This window comes from Mchenga conophoros, linkage group LG6 (assembly GCF_057382185.1).
Source record: "Mchenga conophoros isolate Kocher_MC1m ecotype Shallow Benthic linkage group LG6, M_conophoros_male_GT1.1, whole genome shotgun sequence".
Classification (NCBI taxonomy): Eukaryota; Metazoa; Chordata; class Actinopteri; order Cichliformes; family Cichlidae; genus Mchenga; species Mchenga conophoros.
In genome coordinates this window covers 21,203,434-21,222,788 of record NC_140531.1, presented here as the reverse complement: position 1 = coordinate 21,222,788, position 19,355 = coordinate 21,203,434, and the positions used below count along the sequence as shown (strand labels likewise).

Genomic DNA, 19,355 nt, shown 5'->3' with positions numbered 1-19,355 from the left:
TGTAGCCTCAGCATGTGGCGTGTTCATCTGCTTCAGGGCTTGAAGTCTTCTGTCTTCAGAAATGCTTTTCTACATACCTTGGTTGTAATGAGTTGTTCAAAAGCTCTCAAATCACCTTTCTTCCCCATTCTGATGTTTGTTTTGAACTTCAGCAGGTCATCTTGACCACGTTTGCATACCTAAATGCATTGAGCTGCTGCTGATTAGATATTTGTGTTAAGGAGCAGAAGAACAGGTGTACCTAATAAAATGTGTATATTTTAAATCAGATGGTTGTAAAGAAAAAATGAGGAGAAGAATATGAAATAGTAAATAAAGATTCAGGGCAATCACAGTTCTCAGAAATTCTCAAAACCTTCTGTTAAAAAACTCATTTTGAAAACTTTGAAGTAATTTTCACTCAAGACAGAAACAAGAATGAATGAACAAACTTTACAAACCTGATACTGTGTTAGTTTTTACTTCACCAACCCAAATAATTAGTGCAGCAAGAGTGCTGACAGGGACTAGAAAGAGAGAGCATATTTCTCCTGTTTTGGCTTCCCTTCATTGGCTTCCTGTTAAATCCAGAATTGAATTCAAAACCCTGCTCCTCACATACAAGGTCTTAAATAATCAGGCCCCATCTTATCTTAATGAGCTTGTAGTACCATATCACCCTATTAGAGCACTTCGCTCTCGCTCTGCAGGCCTACTTGTTGTTCCTAGAGTATTTGAAAGTAGAATGGGAGGCAGAGCCTTCAGTTTTCAGGCCCCTCTTCTGTGGAACCAGCTTCCAGTTTGGATTCGGGAGACAGACACTATCTCTACTTTCAAGATTAGGCTTAAAACTTTCCTTTTTGCTAAAGCATATAGTTAGGGCTGGACCAGGTGACCCTGAATCCTCCCTTAGTTATGCTGCAATAGACGTAGGCTGCCGGGGATTCCCATGATGCATTGAGTTTTTTCTTTCCAGTCACCTTTCTCACTCACTATGTATTAACAGACCTCTCTGCATTGAATCATATCTGTTATTAATCTCTGTCTCTCTTCCACAGCATGTCTTTATCCTGTTTTCCTTCTCTTACCCCAACCGGTCGCAGCAGATGGCCGCCCCTCCCTGAGCCTGGTTCTGCTGGAGGTTTCTTCCTGTTAAAAGGGAGTTTTTCCTTCCCACTGTCGTCAAAGTGCTTCCTCATAGGGGGTCATATGATTGTTGGGTTTTTCTCTGTACCTATGAAGCGCCTTGAGGCGACTTTTGTTGTGATTTGGCGCTATATAAATAAAATTGAATTGAATTGAAAATTAAATTAACACTTTCTATGACATTTTGGATTTTAAAAATATCAAAAATTAAACAGAACAACTATAGCAGCACGACAGATGCTTTCCCCCCATGTTAGCAAAACAGTTGCCACAGTGTGGTTCCTCTTTCTTTATCAGCAGCTGCCCTCTAGTGGTGCACTATCTGAACTGACACACTACACTACTGACTGGTAAACAAAAGTCTGGTTACCCTTAGGCAAATCACACTTTGTTTATTTCTGAAAAAAGAAAACATGATTAAAAAATGTATCTTCTCATGTTAAAGCTTTGTACTGCCTTTTGTCCTATAAACTTAATATTAAAGGTCAGGCATTGTGTGTGTGACATGACAGGGGTCTGTAAGTCTTACTTACCCTATTAGCACTCAAGATATGTGGGAAAAGTCACTGAAACCAAAGAGACTCACCTAAGTAACTTAAAAACAACTAACAAAGTAAATATTAGGATTACATGGGGTCATGAAAATACTCCAAGAAAAAAACAAACAATAAAAGAAGAAAACTTTTAATAAGGCAAATTAAAAAAAAAAAAGCTCCTATAAACTAACATGATCCAAGTAATATTTCAAATCCACCATGATGTACTTGTAGAAAACAATCACATACAGCAATCTTGAACAGTTAGAAGGCTGAAATTCATAAATTGGTTCATGGCCTGACGTCTCACCATACTTTACTTTTTTTTTTTTGCTTGGTTTTTTTTTCATCCCTTTGCTCTCCAGAGTCAGAACTATATTAGCAAAAATTAGTTATAAAGTCACTTGTCTTTCCTCCCAGGTGGAGTTTAGTTCATTTTAATATGATAAACAAACTTTGTTAAAATTTGTTACTGTGATTTATTTTAATTTTACCCTGATTTTTGACTTTTAGTATTTCTTTTTTTGTTAACTTATTATTAAAAACAGACTTTTAGTCTCAGACTTTTTAAATAAAGCTTATGAGAATAATAATAATAATAATAATAATAATAATAATAATAATAATAATAAAAAAAATTTAAATCACCAGGAGGGTGCATTTGGTGAACTGATGACTTTTCTGTTTCTTTTTTAATATAGGAAATGAATTGAGCCTCTGAAATGCCTCTGTACCAGTTGGTAACTACAGCTGAGAGGATAATTCATCTACCAGGTTAAAAAGTGCAATTAAATCTCTTCCTGGTATGTGGAGGGACTTTATTAGGCTATTTTCATTGGATTTGGTACTTTCTGCATAGTTATGCAGAATGTATCACGTGATGAAATCCACGACAGACGCGGGCAACTATTATGACAGTATTAATACTCTCCATGGTGCTGAAAAACCGAGGTCTGTTTGTGTTTGCTATTGATTGCCCCACTTTGAATGCGTTTTTAAGTCGAGCACTTATTAAATGCATATATACACAAACGCTGCCTTGAAGTCTTTCGACACAAATCACCTCTGATCACTGACGTCCGACACCAAAGCAGCAGCCCTCCAGGACGCAGCTGCAGCCGTATCAGCCTGTGTCAGGGCTTTCCACTGTAGTGCTGCATTCTGATGTAGCCCAGCGGATACACAAACGACACGCTCAGACCTCGCGTTCAGTCGCTGTTTTTAATGTCTACGAAGCATCATGACACTTGCTAAGCAGTGGCTGGCCGGATTCGCGCTCCTGTGCATTTATGTTGCAGCTGAATCGAAAAAGAATTTCAAATGCCCTTCAGGATGCTCCTGCACAAAGGAGACCATCATCTGCGTCGGCATTTCACAGATCCCCCACACTATACCGAAAGAGATCAACTCCCTGTAAGTACATTTCTTTGGCTATGAAGAGGGTTATTAAAATCCGTCAGTGAGTCACGAGATAATATTAATACCGCATTCAGAAGAATAATTGACTGCCTGTAGTGGGATTTCGTGCCTGACGTGTCTGGTACAGACTGTTAACATGTCCCTAATGTGTTTCACTCAACAGGAGCATGGTTAATGGATCAATTGCGGAAATTACAGAGGGGATGTTTTCACTTATGCCTTCTCTTCAGCTGCTGTAAGTACCCACTGATTACTTGGTGATTATTGACGTCTTAGAGCAGTCACACCCAAACAAATAAGGCACACGGATTTATTATTGGTTAAGTTGTTTTTGGTTGCTTTATACTGGAAACCAGACAACTAAAAGTTGTTTTTTAAAGGAAAGTTTTAATATTTTAAGCTGTAGAGCTTTTTTTGTTGTTGTTTTTTTACCTTTACAGGCTTCTTAATGCAAATTCTTTGACTGCAATCAAAGATGATGCTTTCTCTGGTCTGCCTCATCTAGAATATTTGTGAGTATTATTAAACAAATTCTTTCTTAATCTAAAAAAATCTCAGTCACCAACAACTTTTAAACTTATCCCAATACCCAATGCCCACACCAGTGGAGCAGAAAATCAAAAATAATAAACAGTGCACATGTGCTTTTCAGACATGACAAAATATATTTATCTGTCTCTCGTCATTGATAAATCTGTTCTATTACTATTCATGGAACAGGTTCATTGAAGGGAACAAGATAGAAACCATCACCAAAAATGCCTTTCGTGGTCTACGAGGGTTGACTTATCTGTAAGTTTTGCTGTCATCTTCTCTCCTAATCATGACAGCTGAAACAGCAACATTTCGCAGTTAAAGTGAAAAAAAAAACCAGAATTGTGTTTTTTTCCCCCTTCTCATTCTTTGTGTTTCTGGTTTAGCTCCCTTGCAAATAACAAGATAAGGTTTCTGCCGAGGGATCTCTTTTTTGACTTGGATTCCTTGCTGGAAATGTGAGTAAGCAGTTGTTGTGTCAGCAGTGTGTATGTGGGTGTGTTTAAGAGAGAGAGAGAGAGAGTGTGTGTGTGTGTGTGTGTGTGTGTGTTTTTCTAACTGAAGCTGACTCAGACTGCACTTGGCAGTGTTCAGCATTAAATCCTCCGAGTGGTATGATATCTATCTATCTATCTATCTATCTATCTATCTATCTATCTATCTATCTATCTATCTATCTATCTATCTATCTATCTATCTATCTTCCAGTCATTCTTCTCTCTTGTCTTAATCCTTTGTTGTTGATCATTCCCTCTGTGATGCATCAGAGATCTGCGAGGCAACTCTTTCCAGTGTGGCTGTGAGAACAAGTGGCTGATGACATGGCTGAAAAACACGAATGCCACAGCATCAGATGTCTTCTGCGCAGGCCCCAGTGACATGAAGAGCAAGCGGCTCAATGACCTTCCTATTCCACCGGGCGAATGTATTTCCACAGGTGAAATAACAAGGGCATGATGAAAGGCATTTCTGTCATTCTAAAATCAATAAAAATGTTGAATAATTAATCATTTGCTCTCAAAAAGAAACAGATTCAAGGTTTGCTAACATGTTTCCTCCTGAAAACATATACATATCCACACATGCTGCATAACCTTTGCAAAAAAAACCAACAACACACACACACAAAAAAAAATCACAATACGTTTATATTTGCAGATATAAGAATGAAACTGAGAGCCAAATGCCTGTTCCAAATCTCACAACAATCCATGCAGCAGTTGCTGAAATATTTTGTGCAAAACCTTATGGTCACTGCAAATGACTGTTAAAAAACATACAATCTCAAAAATAAAATATTACTAAGCTGAAAGCCAAATTTAATAGCCCTGAGTACATGAATGAGGCTTCTCAAAGCACTGAAATGTAACTGAAGCTGTGAGTATGTAAATTTTGGTGTTTTCACTTAATCAGCAAACCAGCAGTTTCTGTTTTTGTCCGCATCTCACAGACTTTGTGCGTCATCAGTCCATCCCCATTCAGTCCATATCAGCGGACATCTTCTCCTTCAAAGACGACATCTTTGTAGCGATGGCCGCCCCAAACTCCAACAGCTGCATAGTCATGGAGTGGGATCACATTGAACTGAACTTCAGAAAATTTGATAATATAACAGGTTTGATAACATCCATGAAGCTGGTAATGTTATTTTTTTTTTTTCAGTGTCAGTAGATTTCATGAAAAGACCAAAATAGATCAATGAATGGTCCTGCATACATTTTAACTGCACATCCGAATCATGGATATTGACTAACTGACATCCTCCAGGTCTGAAAACTGAAGTAACAGTTGATAATCAAATGGCCAACTGAGACTTGATCTGACAATTTGAGACAGTTGCCATATATTTAAAATACCCAACTTTACAGAAGAACATTTAAAGAATATTTTTGTGCAAAATACTTTTTTGGTATATAAAAGTAATAACCCCAGCAGCTGTAGTCTCTGTTACATGTGGGTAATCAGATACAGTTCTTCCACCAACTCTGTGTGAAGCTTTTAACCGTGCACCCCACTGATCCTCACTGAACACTTTATTGCAGTAAGACAGGAAATGTCTGATCAAACATCATCTCCCAGCAACCTCCTGCATAAAAAGAAAGAAGGTAACCAGGGGAGCCACTGCTTAGGTTCATCTTCCAACTCACCTGACAACGACGCCTGCTATATGCTAAAGTTAGCTGATAACTAAACACTAGTTGTATAAAAAAGTGAGGCCAGAATCCCTAAAGTCCATTACATTCATCAACAGCTGAAAGAAACAAAAATCCAACTTTGTCCTTGGTCTTGTCTTGGTCTGAACTTTGGTCTTTTCATGCTTGACCATAATGATTTTAATACTGTCATCATAGAAGTCATAGAATTCACAGATAGAATTCACAGATCCTTCAGAGTACGTTAATTTTCAACTAATACTTTCATTTTCTGTGTTGTATTATTAATGACCAACTTTTCTTCACAGGGAAGTCTGTTGTTGGATGCAAGTCGGTTCTAATTGAAGACCATGTCCTAATAATAGTCACCCAGCTCTTTGGGGGTTCCCACATTTACAAGTTTGATGGTCAACAAAACAAATTCATCAACTTTCAAACTATTGAGGTGTTCAACATCTCGAAGCCAAATGATATTGAAGTCTTTCAGATGGAAGGTCACTGGTACTTTGTGATTGTGGACAGCTCCAAGGCAGGCATGTCTACTCTCTACAAGTGGACTGACCAACCAGAACGCAATGAAACTGGTTTCTACTCCTACCAGTTTCTCCATGAATGGTTTCGTGATACAGATGCTGAGTATGTTGAGGTGGACGGTAAGTCCTACCTGATCTTAGCCAGTCGCTCTCAGTCACCAATCATCTACCTGTGGAACAGGAGTACCTTAAAGTTTATACTTCATAGTGAAATCACAAACGTTGATGATGTAGTGGCTGTCAAAGCTTTCCGGGTGGAGGGTGACTTGTATCTGGCCATGGCTTGCTACATCGGTGACTCCAAAGTCCTCAAGTGGACCAACAAGCAGTTCATTGACGTGCTGCCTCTTCCCTCTCGAGGGGCGATGATCCTCCAGCCGTTCACCTTCGCAGACAGGCACTATCTTGCTCTTGGCAGCGATTACTCTTTCACACAGATCTACCTCTGGGATGCAGAGTCAAAAACATTTCACAAGTTCAAGGACATTTACGTGCAGTCACCCCGGTCATTTACTGTGGTGACCACTGACCGAAGGAGTTTTATTTTCTCCTCCAGCTTCAAAGGGAAATCGATGGTCTTTGAGCATATATTTGTAGATTTAAGCTTATAATAACTACAAAAGCAGTACTGATCAAAATATACAGTGCTTAAAAGAAATTATGAGACCATTGTAAATGCTGGCGGATTAACCTTGCAGAAACATTTAAAAATGACTTGGCAATTACCAGTACTGATAATTTAGGACAGCTGTGGGATGAACCTCATGGTGGTGGTCAAATAAATTTGTTAAGTACTGCATGTTGGTTAGTCGCTTCATAATGAGTGTATGCTGTCAAAGAAGTGTCAAATGCTGTGTATTGTACTTATGCAACTAGATTTATCGTTCTTGGTTTGAAACTAAATTTAATCAAGTTTTCTGCAAATAATGTGATATGGATTCAGAAAATTATGAAGGCTAGGTTAATGTTAGACCAAAGTAACTAAAGGCTGACAGAAATATAATATGACAATGCAACTGCATTAAGAAAATGTTATGGCAATACCAATACATCCTTAAAAAGGCTTGGCTTTTATCATAATTCTGTCAAGCCAACAAGCCAGACACTGTCCACACTAGCCAAAGATATCACAGACTATTACCCTCCTGCCCTACACAGGAAGTTAGTGAGAAGCGTGACCATTTACACCCTACAGCTGATGGTGTAGCTGTGCAAGCAAAACAAACTTTGTATGTCACGTCAAAATGAACACTGGCAGAAGCAAATCATGTTGTATGGTGTTGTATACTCTGTTTAATTTGCCACGTCTGAAGGAAAAAATGACCACCGTTATCGACATTGCACAGATGTCACGGTTTTTGTAGTTTCAAAAAATTACAAAAACTGTGACATGTAGCCCTCAAAATTTTGGTATTTGAAAAAAGTGTGCATTTTTGAGGGTTTACGCTTGGAAGTAAAATGCTGAATGTTAGTCAGAAAGTCATGGGGAGTAAAAAAATGGACACTTTCTCTGAGAAGCCATCAAAAATTTTGAAGCCATTTCATTGCAGTAAGTGTTATGACTGCAACGATAAAAGTGCATGATGCACAGTTTTCTTCCTTACCTGAAAACAGAATATCCATCCATCCATCCATCCATCTTCTTCCGCTTTATCCGGGGCCGAGTCGCGGGGGCAGCAGCCTAAGCAGAGAAGCCCAGACCTTCCTCTCCCCAGCCACCTCCTCCATCTTATCCGGGGGAACACCAAGGTGTTCCCAGGCCAGCCGAGAGATATAATCTCTCCAACGTGTCCTGGGTTTGCCCCGGGGCCTCCTCCCGGTGGGACATGCACGGAACACCAACCCCAGGAGGCGCCCAGGAGGCATCCTTTTCAGATGCCCGAACCACCTCAGCTGGCTCCTTTCGATGTGGAGCAGCAGCAGCTCTACTCTGAGCCCCTCCCGGATGGCCGAACTTCTCACCCTATCTCTAAGGGAGAGGCCAGCCACCCTTTGGAGGAAGCTCATTTCCGCCGCTTGTATCCGCGATCTCATTCTTTCGGTCACTACCCACAGCTCGTGGCCATAGGTGAGGGTAGGGACGTAGATCAACCGGTAAATTGAGAGCTTCGCTTTTACACTCAGCTCCCTCTTCACCACGACGGACCGGTGCAGCGTCCGCATCACTGCAGCCGCCGCACCAATCCGTCTGTCGATCTCCGGCTCCCTTCTCCCATCACTCGCGAACAAGACCCTGAGATACTTGAACTCCTCCACTTGGGGCAGGAACTCATCCCCGACCCGGAGTGGGCACTCCACCCTTTTCCGGCTGAGAACCATGGCCTCAGATTTGGAGGTGCTGATCCTCATTCCCGCTGCTTCACACTCGGCTGCGAACCGTTCCAGGGCGAGCTGGAGGCCCTCACCCGATGAAGCCAACAGAACCACATCATCCGCGAAAAGCAGAGATGAGATTTTGAGGCCACCAAAGTGAAAGCCCTCCGCCACTTGGCTGCGCCTAGAAATCCTGTCCATAAAAATTATGAACAGAACCGGAGACAAAGGGCAGCCCTGGCGGAGCCCATCACCCACCGGGAACGAGTCCGACTTATTGCCGGCAATGCAAACCAAGCTCTTGCAACGGTTGTATAGGGATCGAATGGCCCGTAGCAATGGGCCAGACACCCCATACTCCCGCAACACCTCCCACAGGACACCCCGAGGGACACGGTCGAATGCCTTCTCCAAGTCCACAAAACACACGTAGACTGGTTGGGCAAACTCCCATGCACCCTCAAGTATCCTTGAGAGGATAAAGAGCTGGTCCAGTGTTCCGCGACCAGGACGAAAACTGCATTGTTCCTCCTGTATCCGAGGTTCGACTAGCGGACGAACTCTCCTTTCCAGCACCCTGGCATAGACTTTCCCAGGGAGGCTGAGGAGTTTGATCGCCTTGTAGTTGGAACACACCCTCCGGTCCCCTTTCTTAAAGATGGGGACCACCACCCCGGTCTGCCAGTCCACAGGTACTGCCCCTGATCTCCACGCAACATTGTAGAGGCGTGTCAACCAGGACAGCCCTACAACGTCCAGAGTTTTCAGGAACTCAGGGCAGACCTCATCAACACCAGGGGCTCTGCCACCAAGGAGTTGTTTAACTGCCTCAGTGAGCTCGCCCCCGGAAATTGGCGGGTCATCCCTCTCATCCCCAGACTCTGCTTCCTCCTCGGAAGACGTGTTAGTGGGATTAAGGAGTTCCTCGAAGTATTCCTTTCACCGCCTGACAATTTTCTCAGTCGACGTCAGCAGCGCTCCGCCAGCACTATACACAATGCAGGTAGAGCACCGCTTTCCCCTCCTGAGACGCCTGACGGTTTGCCAGAATCTCTTTGAGGCAGTCCGAAAGTCTTTTTCCATGGCTTCTCCGAACTCCTCCCACACCCGAGTTTATGCTTCAGCCACTGCCTGAGCCGCATTCCGCTTGGCCTGTCGGTACCTGTCAGCTGCCTCCGGAGTCCCACAGGCTAACCAAGCCTGATAGGACTCCTTCTTCAGCCTGGTGGCTCCCTTCACCTCTGGTGTCCACCATTTGGTTTGGGGATTACCACCACGACAGGGACCAACCACCTTGCTGCCACAGCTCAATGCAGCATCTTCGGCAATGGAGATGCTGAACAATGTCCCCAGTCTCCCTCGGAATGCTGTCGGCTTGCTGCCGGTACGTTGGGGTATGTTGAGGGGAGATTAGATCTAATCTACCCTCGGCTTGAAAACAGAATATTACTAGCTTTAACCTAACTCCACTAGATTTATATCAAACTACTTTATGGCCATGCTACTGAGTGCCTATTTAATAGCAACATAACATACATTATTTAGTTTTGATTCCTATGCAAAATGTATGATACTAAGTGTTAATATGGAATAATAACCATAATGTCTATTGTGTGCTACTATGTACCTTTAAAGCCTTTGTAGGAGGCCTTTTCATTCAGTCAAAAAACAAGCGTTCCCTTTTCTTTACAGAACGTTTGATATTTGTCATATATTGTAAAGATTTTTTTTCACACATTAAACAATATTGGAGCCTGATTTTTGAAAATTGACAGTTAGATAAAAATGACAAAATGCCAACTAGTATAATCAGTGTGTTTTGATAGCTTTGATAACAAGTTTCTCCTTTAATTATTCCTAATGCACTACCAACAGTGATGTATACATATTTTTTCCCACGTCATTAAAAAGTAATGCTGAAAAATAATCATGTTTTTCAGATCTTGAATCCCATGTAAGAACAGTTTGTGGAAATGGATTAAAGAACATTTAACCACACGTGTTGTATTAAATTGTTTTTCCATCATGTTTTGCTGATGTAAACATGAAACCATTAAAGTAAAGATAAAGTGTTGCAGACAGCATGTCTTAAACTGAATGTACTGTCCGTGTTTTTTGATTAGCATAAGGACAAAGACAGAATCTCATGTTTTGTTGATTTTAGGAAACAAGAAGATGGATAAAGTATTGTGATAGTGTGGGACAGTTTTCCCTAGTAGTAGTGATTATGGTTCCTTTTATAACCCTGACTTAAATTGCTCGCCACTTGTCTACAGCATGCCATCAACTGTATAAATGATTATTCACTGACCAATCTTAGGGGTTTGTGCTTTACACAAGAGCGTCATAAATACAACTTCAAGCCAAAAAAAAAGGGAAAACTCACACCAAACAACCATATAACAACAACAGCACTAGTATAAAAAGGTTTAAGGTTTAGTCACATTTGACAAAGAAAAAGAAAAAGTAATTTAAAGGTTTTCCACGGTAAATCACATCAGGCTCAAAAATACTGTTTATTTGACCTGTATGGTAGAATTTTGGGACACAGGAAGCTCAAATGGCTATTGCATATTTATTCAGTTCAACAGTGCAGTTAGTTTTAGTCTTACAGCATCACCATCATCATAATCATTATCATCAACAACAACAACAACAATAATACTTTAATCTTGACGACATCTGATAAAATGTCATATTTTGAAATAAAATATAGAGATCAGCTGTATGCTGACAGCGTTAATGCCTGCCTTCGTTTTAATAAAGTTAAACCATCTTATTTTCATGATTTGGCACTAGTTAAGCTATAAAAAAACAAACAAACAAACAAACAAAACAGAGAAACAAGTATTTTTACCCCAATTCTTATTGACTATTTTATAAATAGAGGGACATTTATTGCCTAATACAGGGGTGGGCAATTCCAGGTCCCGAGGGCCGGTGTCCTGCAGGTTTCAGATCTCACCTTGGGTCAACTCACCTGAATCACATGATTAGTTCGTTTCCAGGCCTCTGGAGAACTTCAGGACATGTTGAGGAGCTAATTTAGCCATTTAAATCAGCTGTGTTGGTTCGAGGACACATCTAAAACCTGCAGGGACACCGGCCCTCGGGGCCTGGAATTGCCCACCCCTGGCCTAATACATCATTTGTCACGCTCTCTTACTTGTTTAGGGGTGATTACTATAATAAACACACACAACAGCTCAGCTGTTAGGCATCTCGTTCCGTTTTGGTTATTTTGTTTTAGTCTCTTTCTGTTTTACGAGGTTCTGTAAATGCGACGTGACGCTTTTCTGACGTCGAGACGGACGGAAGTGATGCAAATCGCGTTTCTCGATCGCTTTAATCGGGTTTGACTCTGATTTCTGCAGATGCAGAGGGGTGATGCTTCTGTGAAACTCACTGTGCTTGGGTAACCTTTGTTCCGCCGCAGGACGCGATGGATCCGTCCAGGAGGAGCGAAAGTGACTGGCAGGGGCTGGTCAGTGAGGTGAGACTGCGAAGACGCAGAAAGGACGAGAATGAGGAAAGAGCGTAAAAAACCTTCACTGACGCACAATAATTGTGGGACAGGTGTCCTGACCGGCTAAAATACTGTGGCGTACATGATCGTTTCACTGTTTTAGTTCTGTCTGCTGTCGCTTGTTCGGATCCACTGAAACACTTGTGTCCAAATTAATCCGAGCTCACGGGATTAAATCTCAGCTGCTGTGGTTTCTCTTACCTGCAAGGACTGCACATGTATGAGGAAGAAGATTTGAGTTTCCTTGTGCCTGCTGAGCCCGTTGCCTTGAAAAGTTACTGACTTGCACCACACTGCGAGTTGCAGCTTTAATGAAGAAACACGTTCAGATGGCTGCATATCAACGCGTTTGCTCGAGTATTTCACTTGAGTGCAGTCAGTGTTGAACTGCTTTGCATTTAAGCTACTGGAGTAGTTTTATCCTAGTCTATGCTTCATGCTACTATTTTTGTCCACAGCTTTGGTTGTGCAATACTTTGCAGACATACACTCATTAGCCACTTTATTAGATACACCCTGCACTGGGTTGAACCCCTTTCCTTTCAGAAGTGCCTTAATTCTTCATGACATTAATTCGACAGAGTACTGGAAACATTTTGGTCCATATTTACATGCTAGCATCACACATCCATGATGTAAAGCTCCTGTCCCACCATCTCTCTCTATTTGACTTAAATCCGGTGAATGTGGAGGCCATTTGAGTACAGTGAACCCCTGCTCAAGAAACTAGTTTTCACAAAGGGTCAGAGGGCATTGTAGCCTCGGTTTCCTGTTCATAGTTGACAGGAGTAGCACCCTGTGTGGTCTTCTGTGGCTGTAGCCCATCTGCTTCAAGATCTCATGTATTGTGCATTCAGAGATGCTCTTCTGCTTTTGAAAATGTTTAACCAATACATCAGATGGACAAGCAGTTAAAATAACAAGGAGCTGCAACGCAAACCGTTGGTATTTTTTTTACCATCAGAAAACGTTTTTGTGCCACTATAGTAGTGTATATATGTGGGTTGTTTTGTTTGTTTGTTTGTTTTTCTTTTACATGTTTCACAGTGCATTTGGTCTTTAATGATGACCAGAGAACTCTTTATCCCTCAAATAATCAAATAACGTTATATTGACTACATGCCAGAAGCTTTTGTTTTTCCTCAAAACCTTGCTTTCTCTGCAGTTCCTGGTTTGTAAGCGGAAGTTGGAGAGTAAGAAAGAAGCTCTTCTGATTCTGTCTAAAGAGCTGGACACCTGTCAGCAGGAGAGGGATCAGTACGAACTGATGGCCAACCAGCTCCGTGAGCGACACCAGGGACTCAAGAAGAAGTACAGAGAGCTCATTGTAAGCTGATCTGACTCCGTTTTAAAAGCTGCATCAGAGCAGAGGATAAAAACTACTGCTATTAAACTTTGTGGCATCTAATGACAACTTCCTTTGTCTTTGTGTCACTGACAGGATGGAGATCCTTCTCTGCCTCCAGAGAAAAGGAATCAAGTAAGAGATTTAAAAATGCTAATCACTGCACGCAGAACTGTCTTAACTGTACTTTGATACACTGGCATTTCACAGTGATGCTGGAGACTTTCAGCAAAGTCAGTAATGTGGTCACAAGTTGGAGATCTCTTTGGATGGGATGCTTAACACTTTACTACTAATATTTACTCCTAACTATTAACATCTCTACGGCGCTCTTTGTTTGACAATTACAGCAGCTTTATCTTAGAATAATACATCAGATCTTTGCCTGTCTATTTGTCCACAAACTTCTTATCCGTATCTGATGTTAAGATCTCATCATGCTTCTTAGCATGAAGTGCCAACATCCTAAAATGATCCATTTTTATCTATGTTCCTCTAAAACTTTATAAAGTCATTGTATCGTTTTATTTTTACGATGGTAACGTCTGATTTATATCAACAAAAGTTGAGTTTTGTATTATATATTTATCGCGTTACCTAGAAACCACTTAGCAACAAGCTCAAATCACCCAGTTTTAGTGTTTATGCGCCTACAGTACAGCACCTTCTAATGGGATGGTATCATTTTCATTTCACAGTCAACAGCATGAACGGCCTAAACAGTGCTGTAGCATGGGTGTGTACTACTTATCATAATGTGTCATAGCATGACACACACAATGTTCTCACAAGTTGCTCTCTGATATAAAACTGTTGGTTAATGACACAGTAACAAAGTCACCACTGAATGAATCACAGATTTAAAAAAAAAAAAAATGTAATGACGATTTTATTTTTATGATGCATTTGTTTGCATTCAAACTCAGTGTGCTTAAGATCAACAATAAAAACTGAAAAAACAAGAAGAACAAGAAAATAAAACCTTAAAAGAATTTAACCTGTTTTCTCTCAAAGATCACACAGAAGAAGAAAAAGATTTGGGAAACATATTTAACCACAATTTCTTTCTTTTCTTTTCTTTTTTTAAAGAATTTTACGTTTGCTTGTTTGAACCTAATGTTTCAAATTGGAATGATAGAAGCTCATTTTTTTCAAGTACATTATCTGTCGGGCGCTGTACCTGGAAGACTTCTATTATATATATATATATTCACAAACCAACTTGACAAATGGGGCTAACATGTCTCTGTATTTACTTCATGATCAGGTGAATTTAGCCCAGCTACTGACAGACTCCAGAGAGCGAAACTCTCATCTGTCCGAGGAGGTGAAGGAGCTGAAACAGCGACTACTGGAAGCTCAGGGTGATAACAAGGTATGTTTCTAATGTATATTTGCTGAATCTTTGCCTCTCATTATTCATAAATACATTTCCAACATACCTTTGTACACTTATTTGTCAGTCTAAGTAACGATCAAGTGGATGAGCCTTGTTTATTTTAAGGACAGGTTTCAAATTGTACTGTACAAACACACCAAAGGTGTATAATTGTAGCTTAGTTGAGACTTTTCTTTCTTTGTGCTATCACAGCTTCTACGGATGACCATCACCAAACAGAGGCTGGGAGACGAAGAGGTCGGCGCCCGACACTTTCCCGCGCATGAGCGAGAAGATCTGGTCAAACAGTTAGAAAGGGCGAGAGAGCAGGTGAGAGCCCCCTGCTTGATTTTGACTATTCAGCTGATATTCACATAATGGTTCACTTTTTTATGATTTACATTTATTATATACATTATATACTGCCATTTAATAGTTCTAATTGGTTCTTGCATTAGAAAAAGAAAGTTTATATTTATTTATATTTTATTTGTAAGTATTTTTTTTAATTTATTTTAAAAGCAACCACATGAACCCTATTTCCATTTCAGCAAACCCAGTGTTTTCACCCTTAGCTGTCACAAGGTCACCATATCAGTATCAGATGAATATGATTTAAAAAGTATGATAGTTTAAAATATCACATGAGAAATAAAAGTGTTGTGCAGGAAAAAAATGGAAGCGATTAGCAGTTTTCTTTAAATGTAGGTGAATATTAAAGCTGCTAACACTGGTGGCAATTAGATTTCTTTAAGCTGTGACACTTATTAGATGCTGTGCAGCGAGGTTGCATATCCCTTTCTGTCAACCAGTAATTATACTTTAGATAGATGTAAATATATGTCAAGCACAACATGTACATTTCATCCAAATTGGATTGAATCTGTCCCTTAGGTCAGATTTCCTGTTGCCAGAAGGTGGAAGGTGGCGCTAGGATTATAACCGAATATTTGCTTGCAGACCTCTTCTCTTAGCAATAACGTAAAGCTTGGGGGAGATCCGATGATGTTCGTCTGAGTTATAGATGAAATGGCTGACAAAATATCAAAATTCACATTATTTAGCATTTTGATTAAACTGACCAAATAAAAAGCCAGTTTGATTCTGAAGGATCGGCATTATTTAGTGTACAACTGTAAATGGGGGGGAAAAGAGAACACAAAAATGCAGGAACGGGGTGCTAGTAAAGCTTTTATGCATAGCCACAAGTGTCATCAACTTTAAGCAATTCTGCTGGTTGTTCAAAGTTTAATTTGTTTTTTGAGTACGTCAAATCCCTCAACAATGGATTAATTTCAGGAAATAATACCGGTAATAAAATTTGGAGTTTCAAGGAGGTCCTCGCATTAGTTAGTTCCACTTTTAATGAGAAGATGATATATATTTGACAAGAAGAGACTTGTATTGCTAGATAAAATTGTCCTACATCTTGAATCTTGTTTGGGTGCAGAACGAGGTGCTGGAGAACAGCGTGAAGTCGCTCACGGATGAGCTGCAGGATGTTCGAGCAGAGCGGGACGTGTTTCAACAGAAGGCTCATCGTCTCAATGTGGAGATGAACCACATTGTAGGGAATGATGATGTCCGCATCTTAGACATCGACGCGCTCTGCATGGAGAACAGGTTTGTTGCTCTTTTAAAAAGATCATTTTAAGTAGTACCTCTGTGATTGGCTGGCATGTTGAAGCAGTGATTTTCAAAAGTCTATTCATGTACACGTGCTGTCTTGCAATATATAGTTACATACACTGATCAGACATAACATTATGACCACTGACAGATCAACTGAACAAGACTAATTATCTCTTCATCGTGGTACCTGTTAGTGAGTGGGACGTATTAGAAAGCAAGTGAACATTTTGTCCACAGAGTTGATGTGTTGGAAGTAGGAAAAATACGCAAGCATAAGGATAGTTCAGGCTCTGGCCTCTTTCACCAGGATGATGCACCCTGACACAAAAGCAAAAATAGTTCAGGAATGGTTTGAGGATCACAACAACAAGTTTAAAGTGTTGACTTGGTCTCCATATTCCCCCAGATCTCAATCCAATCAAGCATCTGTGGGTTGTGCTGGACAAATAATGAGTCTAGGGACAAATGGGGTCATAATGCTCTATATATACAGAATTTAGATAAAGATTTACTGAGAAATTCTTCTCTACTGTTGAAACAGGTTAAACTGAACAGCATTTGTGGTTTCTGACATTTCAGGTATTTGCATGAGCGACTTAATCAACTTCAAGAAGAGGTCAACTTGCTCAAGACAAATCTGCTGAAGTACAAGGTAGTTGTAGTTTTTTTTCTGTAATTTCATATATATTTATTGTATGTTATCCTTTTTTTTTTTTTTTTTTCTTTTTTTTTTCTTTTTTTTTAAAACTCTTTCTTTTCTCCAAACTGTTTCCTGCTGATGTCAGAGTGCCCTGGAGTGTAGGAAGACCTCTAAAATCAGTGGAAAGCCCAACAGCAGTGCTCTGACTGGGGTGCTTTCTGCTAAACAAGGTCAGAGGAATCATGCTAGTTCAAACATCTACACTTTCTATTATGCACATATTACCCTTTAAATGTGTGAGTTCAGTTTTATTCAGTGTCTCGTGGGAAATGATGACTGCTGTTTCTTTTAACCGTGGCTCGTGACGTGCTTGCAGTGAAGGAACTGCTGCTGTCTGAAGAAAACGGCTGCAGTTTGCCGGTGACTCCTCAGTCCATCTCAGACCTCAAATCTCTCGCCACAGCCCTGCTGGAAACCATCCACGAGAAAAACATGGTGATTCAGCACCAGCGCCAAATCAACAAGTACTAAAATTCAGACTTCACTCGCACTCTTATTATGTGCTCCATAGATCACGGGTGTCAAACTGCATTATAAATAAATGCTCCTGTAGTAAATGAAAGAAATCTGTTAGCATGAGTTGGTGGACTTAAATTGTAAGAAATAAATGTGTAAAATTACAGAAAAAGCTCTGGTGTGCCGTTGCCCAGACTGTTCTGCAGAACATTTTTGTTAAGTCACAGAAAACTTTTTGTTTTGTTCTTAGTATAAATGGCCTTGGAGTCTTTGCTATTAATAAAGCCTGCAAAATTTATGAAAATGAAGTTAATAGTCCATAATGTATGCCCTCCTTCACATTTTCCAAGACTGCCAGGCTGATTCTGCCCCCTAGGCCTTTTATTTGACACCCCAGCTGTAGATTTTTAGCCACTTCACTTCTTGATGTAATGATGGGTCAACTGCAATATCCTTTTTCTTTCCCCCATTAGGATTCTTGGAAATCGAGTAGCCGAGCTGGAGAAGAAACTAAAAACACTGGAGATGTCCGGATTATGGAGCCTTCCAGGTTATTATAATTGTCTCAATATACTGAGACATGTGCATATCACTCTAACCTGTGCTAAGAATACTGTTTTTACAATAATTCCTCTTCCTTTTTCTGCCCTTTTGCTTCTTGCAACCTGGAGGCCTGACTTATAATGTGTCTCTGGGAATATGCGGAAGTATGTTTCTCCAAAAACGATGTCATCTACGTCATAAACGCTCAACTTAATCTTCTTCTAATATCTACCAACACTTCTTATCGCTATCTAATCCAACCTTTTTTAAGTAGCTGTTTATGTGAACCACTTTTCTGAAAGCTTACTTTGACTGTTTTGTGATAACAGGGGGAAGAGACGCCATCATCCTGAACACGCAGCTAGTGGATTCGACCGATCCATCTGATTCTCCGGGACAGAACGGTGATTATTCAGTGGAGTTATTCCTCTCTTGGTCAACAGCAGTTAAAATAGGAGCTGCATTTCTTGAATGTTATTTTTCTGATTTGTTCTTAAAGGTGACAAAAGGTCAAACAAACCAGCTGAGCACGAGAGCTCTCCAGAAGACAGTGTAACACCAGCTGCGTCAGATTTTCAAGATGACGCACCAACACCATCATCGTGTGTCGAGGCCTCGAACCAAAACTGCTCACCACAGTTGGACGAGCAAGAGTCCTCAAGGCCTCAAACAGAAATGCCAGCTAGTGAGGAGTGCCAGGAAAGTGGCCAATCACAAAGCACTGCAGTTTTTACCAGGTTTGCAACAGAAGAGGGTCTGAGTGACTCCAGTGCTGATGTGAAATACTTGAACAGACCTGATCCCTCAGACCCCGGCCACTCACAGCAACTCTCAGAGAACTCAGTCCCAACAGCTGGAGGAGAGGAGGAGTCAGATGAATGCACTGTAGGGGGGGAAAGTGTTGAAACGGAGTGTAATGTAATAGAGAGAAATAGTCACGTTACATCATCTACTACTGTGTCTACTGCAGCCTCCGAAGAGCAGCAGGAGGACGTCCTGACTACCGCGGATGTTTGCAGTAGTCAGGAGGAGTTGTGATGTCGCACAGCATTAGGAAAAAACCAAAACTAATTAAAGTATTTACAAAATCCATAAAGCTCTTTAATTATTTTTTAAATAATTCAAAAATCAAAAAAACTGATAAACGAATCTTTGGAAAACA

General features: G+C 40.6%; 2 protein-coding genes across 3 annotated transcripts; both read left to right on the top strand.

Moving 5' to 3' along the window:
* Nucleotides 1-2,766: 2,766 nt before the first annotated feature.
* LOC146572540 (leucine-rich repeat LGI family member 2-like) lies at nucleotides 2,767-10,611 on the top strand. The gene is made up of 8 exons (XM_085276778.1): nucleotides 2,767-3,074; nucleotides 3,244-3,315; nucleotides 3,521-3,592; nucleotides 3,801-3,872; nucleotides 4,001-4,072; nucleotides 4,382-4,551; nucleotides 5,065-5,229; nucleotides 6,076-10,611. Exons 1-8 carry the CDS (start codon nucleotides 2,902-2,904, stop codon nucleotides 6,909-6,911), a joined length of 1,632 nt encoding a protein of 543 aa, XP_085132904.1. The 5' UTR covers nucleotides 2,767-2,901; the 3' UTR covers nucleotides 6,912-10,611.
* Nucleotides 10,612-11,861: 1,250 nt separating this feature from the next.
* LOC146572539 (coiled-coil domain-containing protein 149-like) lies at nucleotides 11,862-19,289 on the top strand. Of its 2 annotated transcripts, XM_085276774.1 has the most exons (13): nucleotides 11,862-12,106; nucleotides 13,305-13,466; nucleotides 13,581-13,619; nucleotides 14,752-14,859; nucleotides 15,076-15,192; nucleotides 16,313-16,485; nucleotides 17,074-17,146; nucleotides 17,280-17,364; nucleotides 17,511-17,658; nucleotides 18,124-18,200; nucleotides 18,322-18,357; nucleotides 18,523-18,597; nucleotides 18,693-19,289. In XM_085276774.1, the coding sequence occupies exons 1-13, from the start codon at nucleotides 12,056-12,058 to the stop codon at nucleotides 19,229-19,231; spliced, it is 1,683 nt and encodes a 560-aa protein (XP_085132900.1). In that variant the 5' UTR covers nucleotides 11,862-12,055; the 3' UTR covers nucleotides 19,232-19,289. The 2 variants fall into 2 exon arrangements, with proteins under 2 accessions (XP_085132900.1, XP_085132902.1); XM_085276776.1 differs by lacking the exon at nucleotides 18,322-18,357 and having other exon boundaries at nucleotides 11,863-12,106.
* Nucleotides 19,290-19,355: the final 66 nt, after the last annotated feature.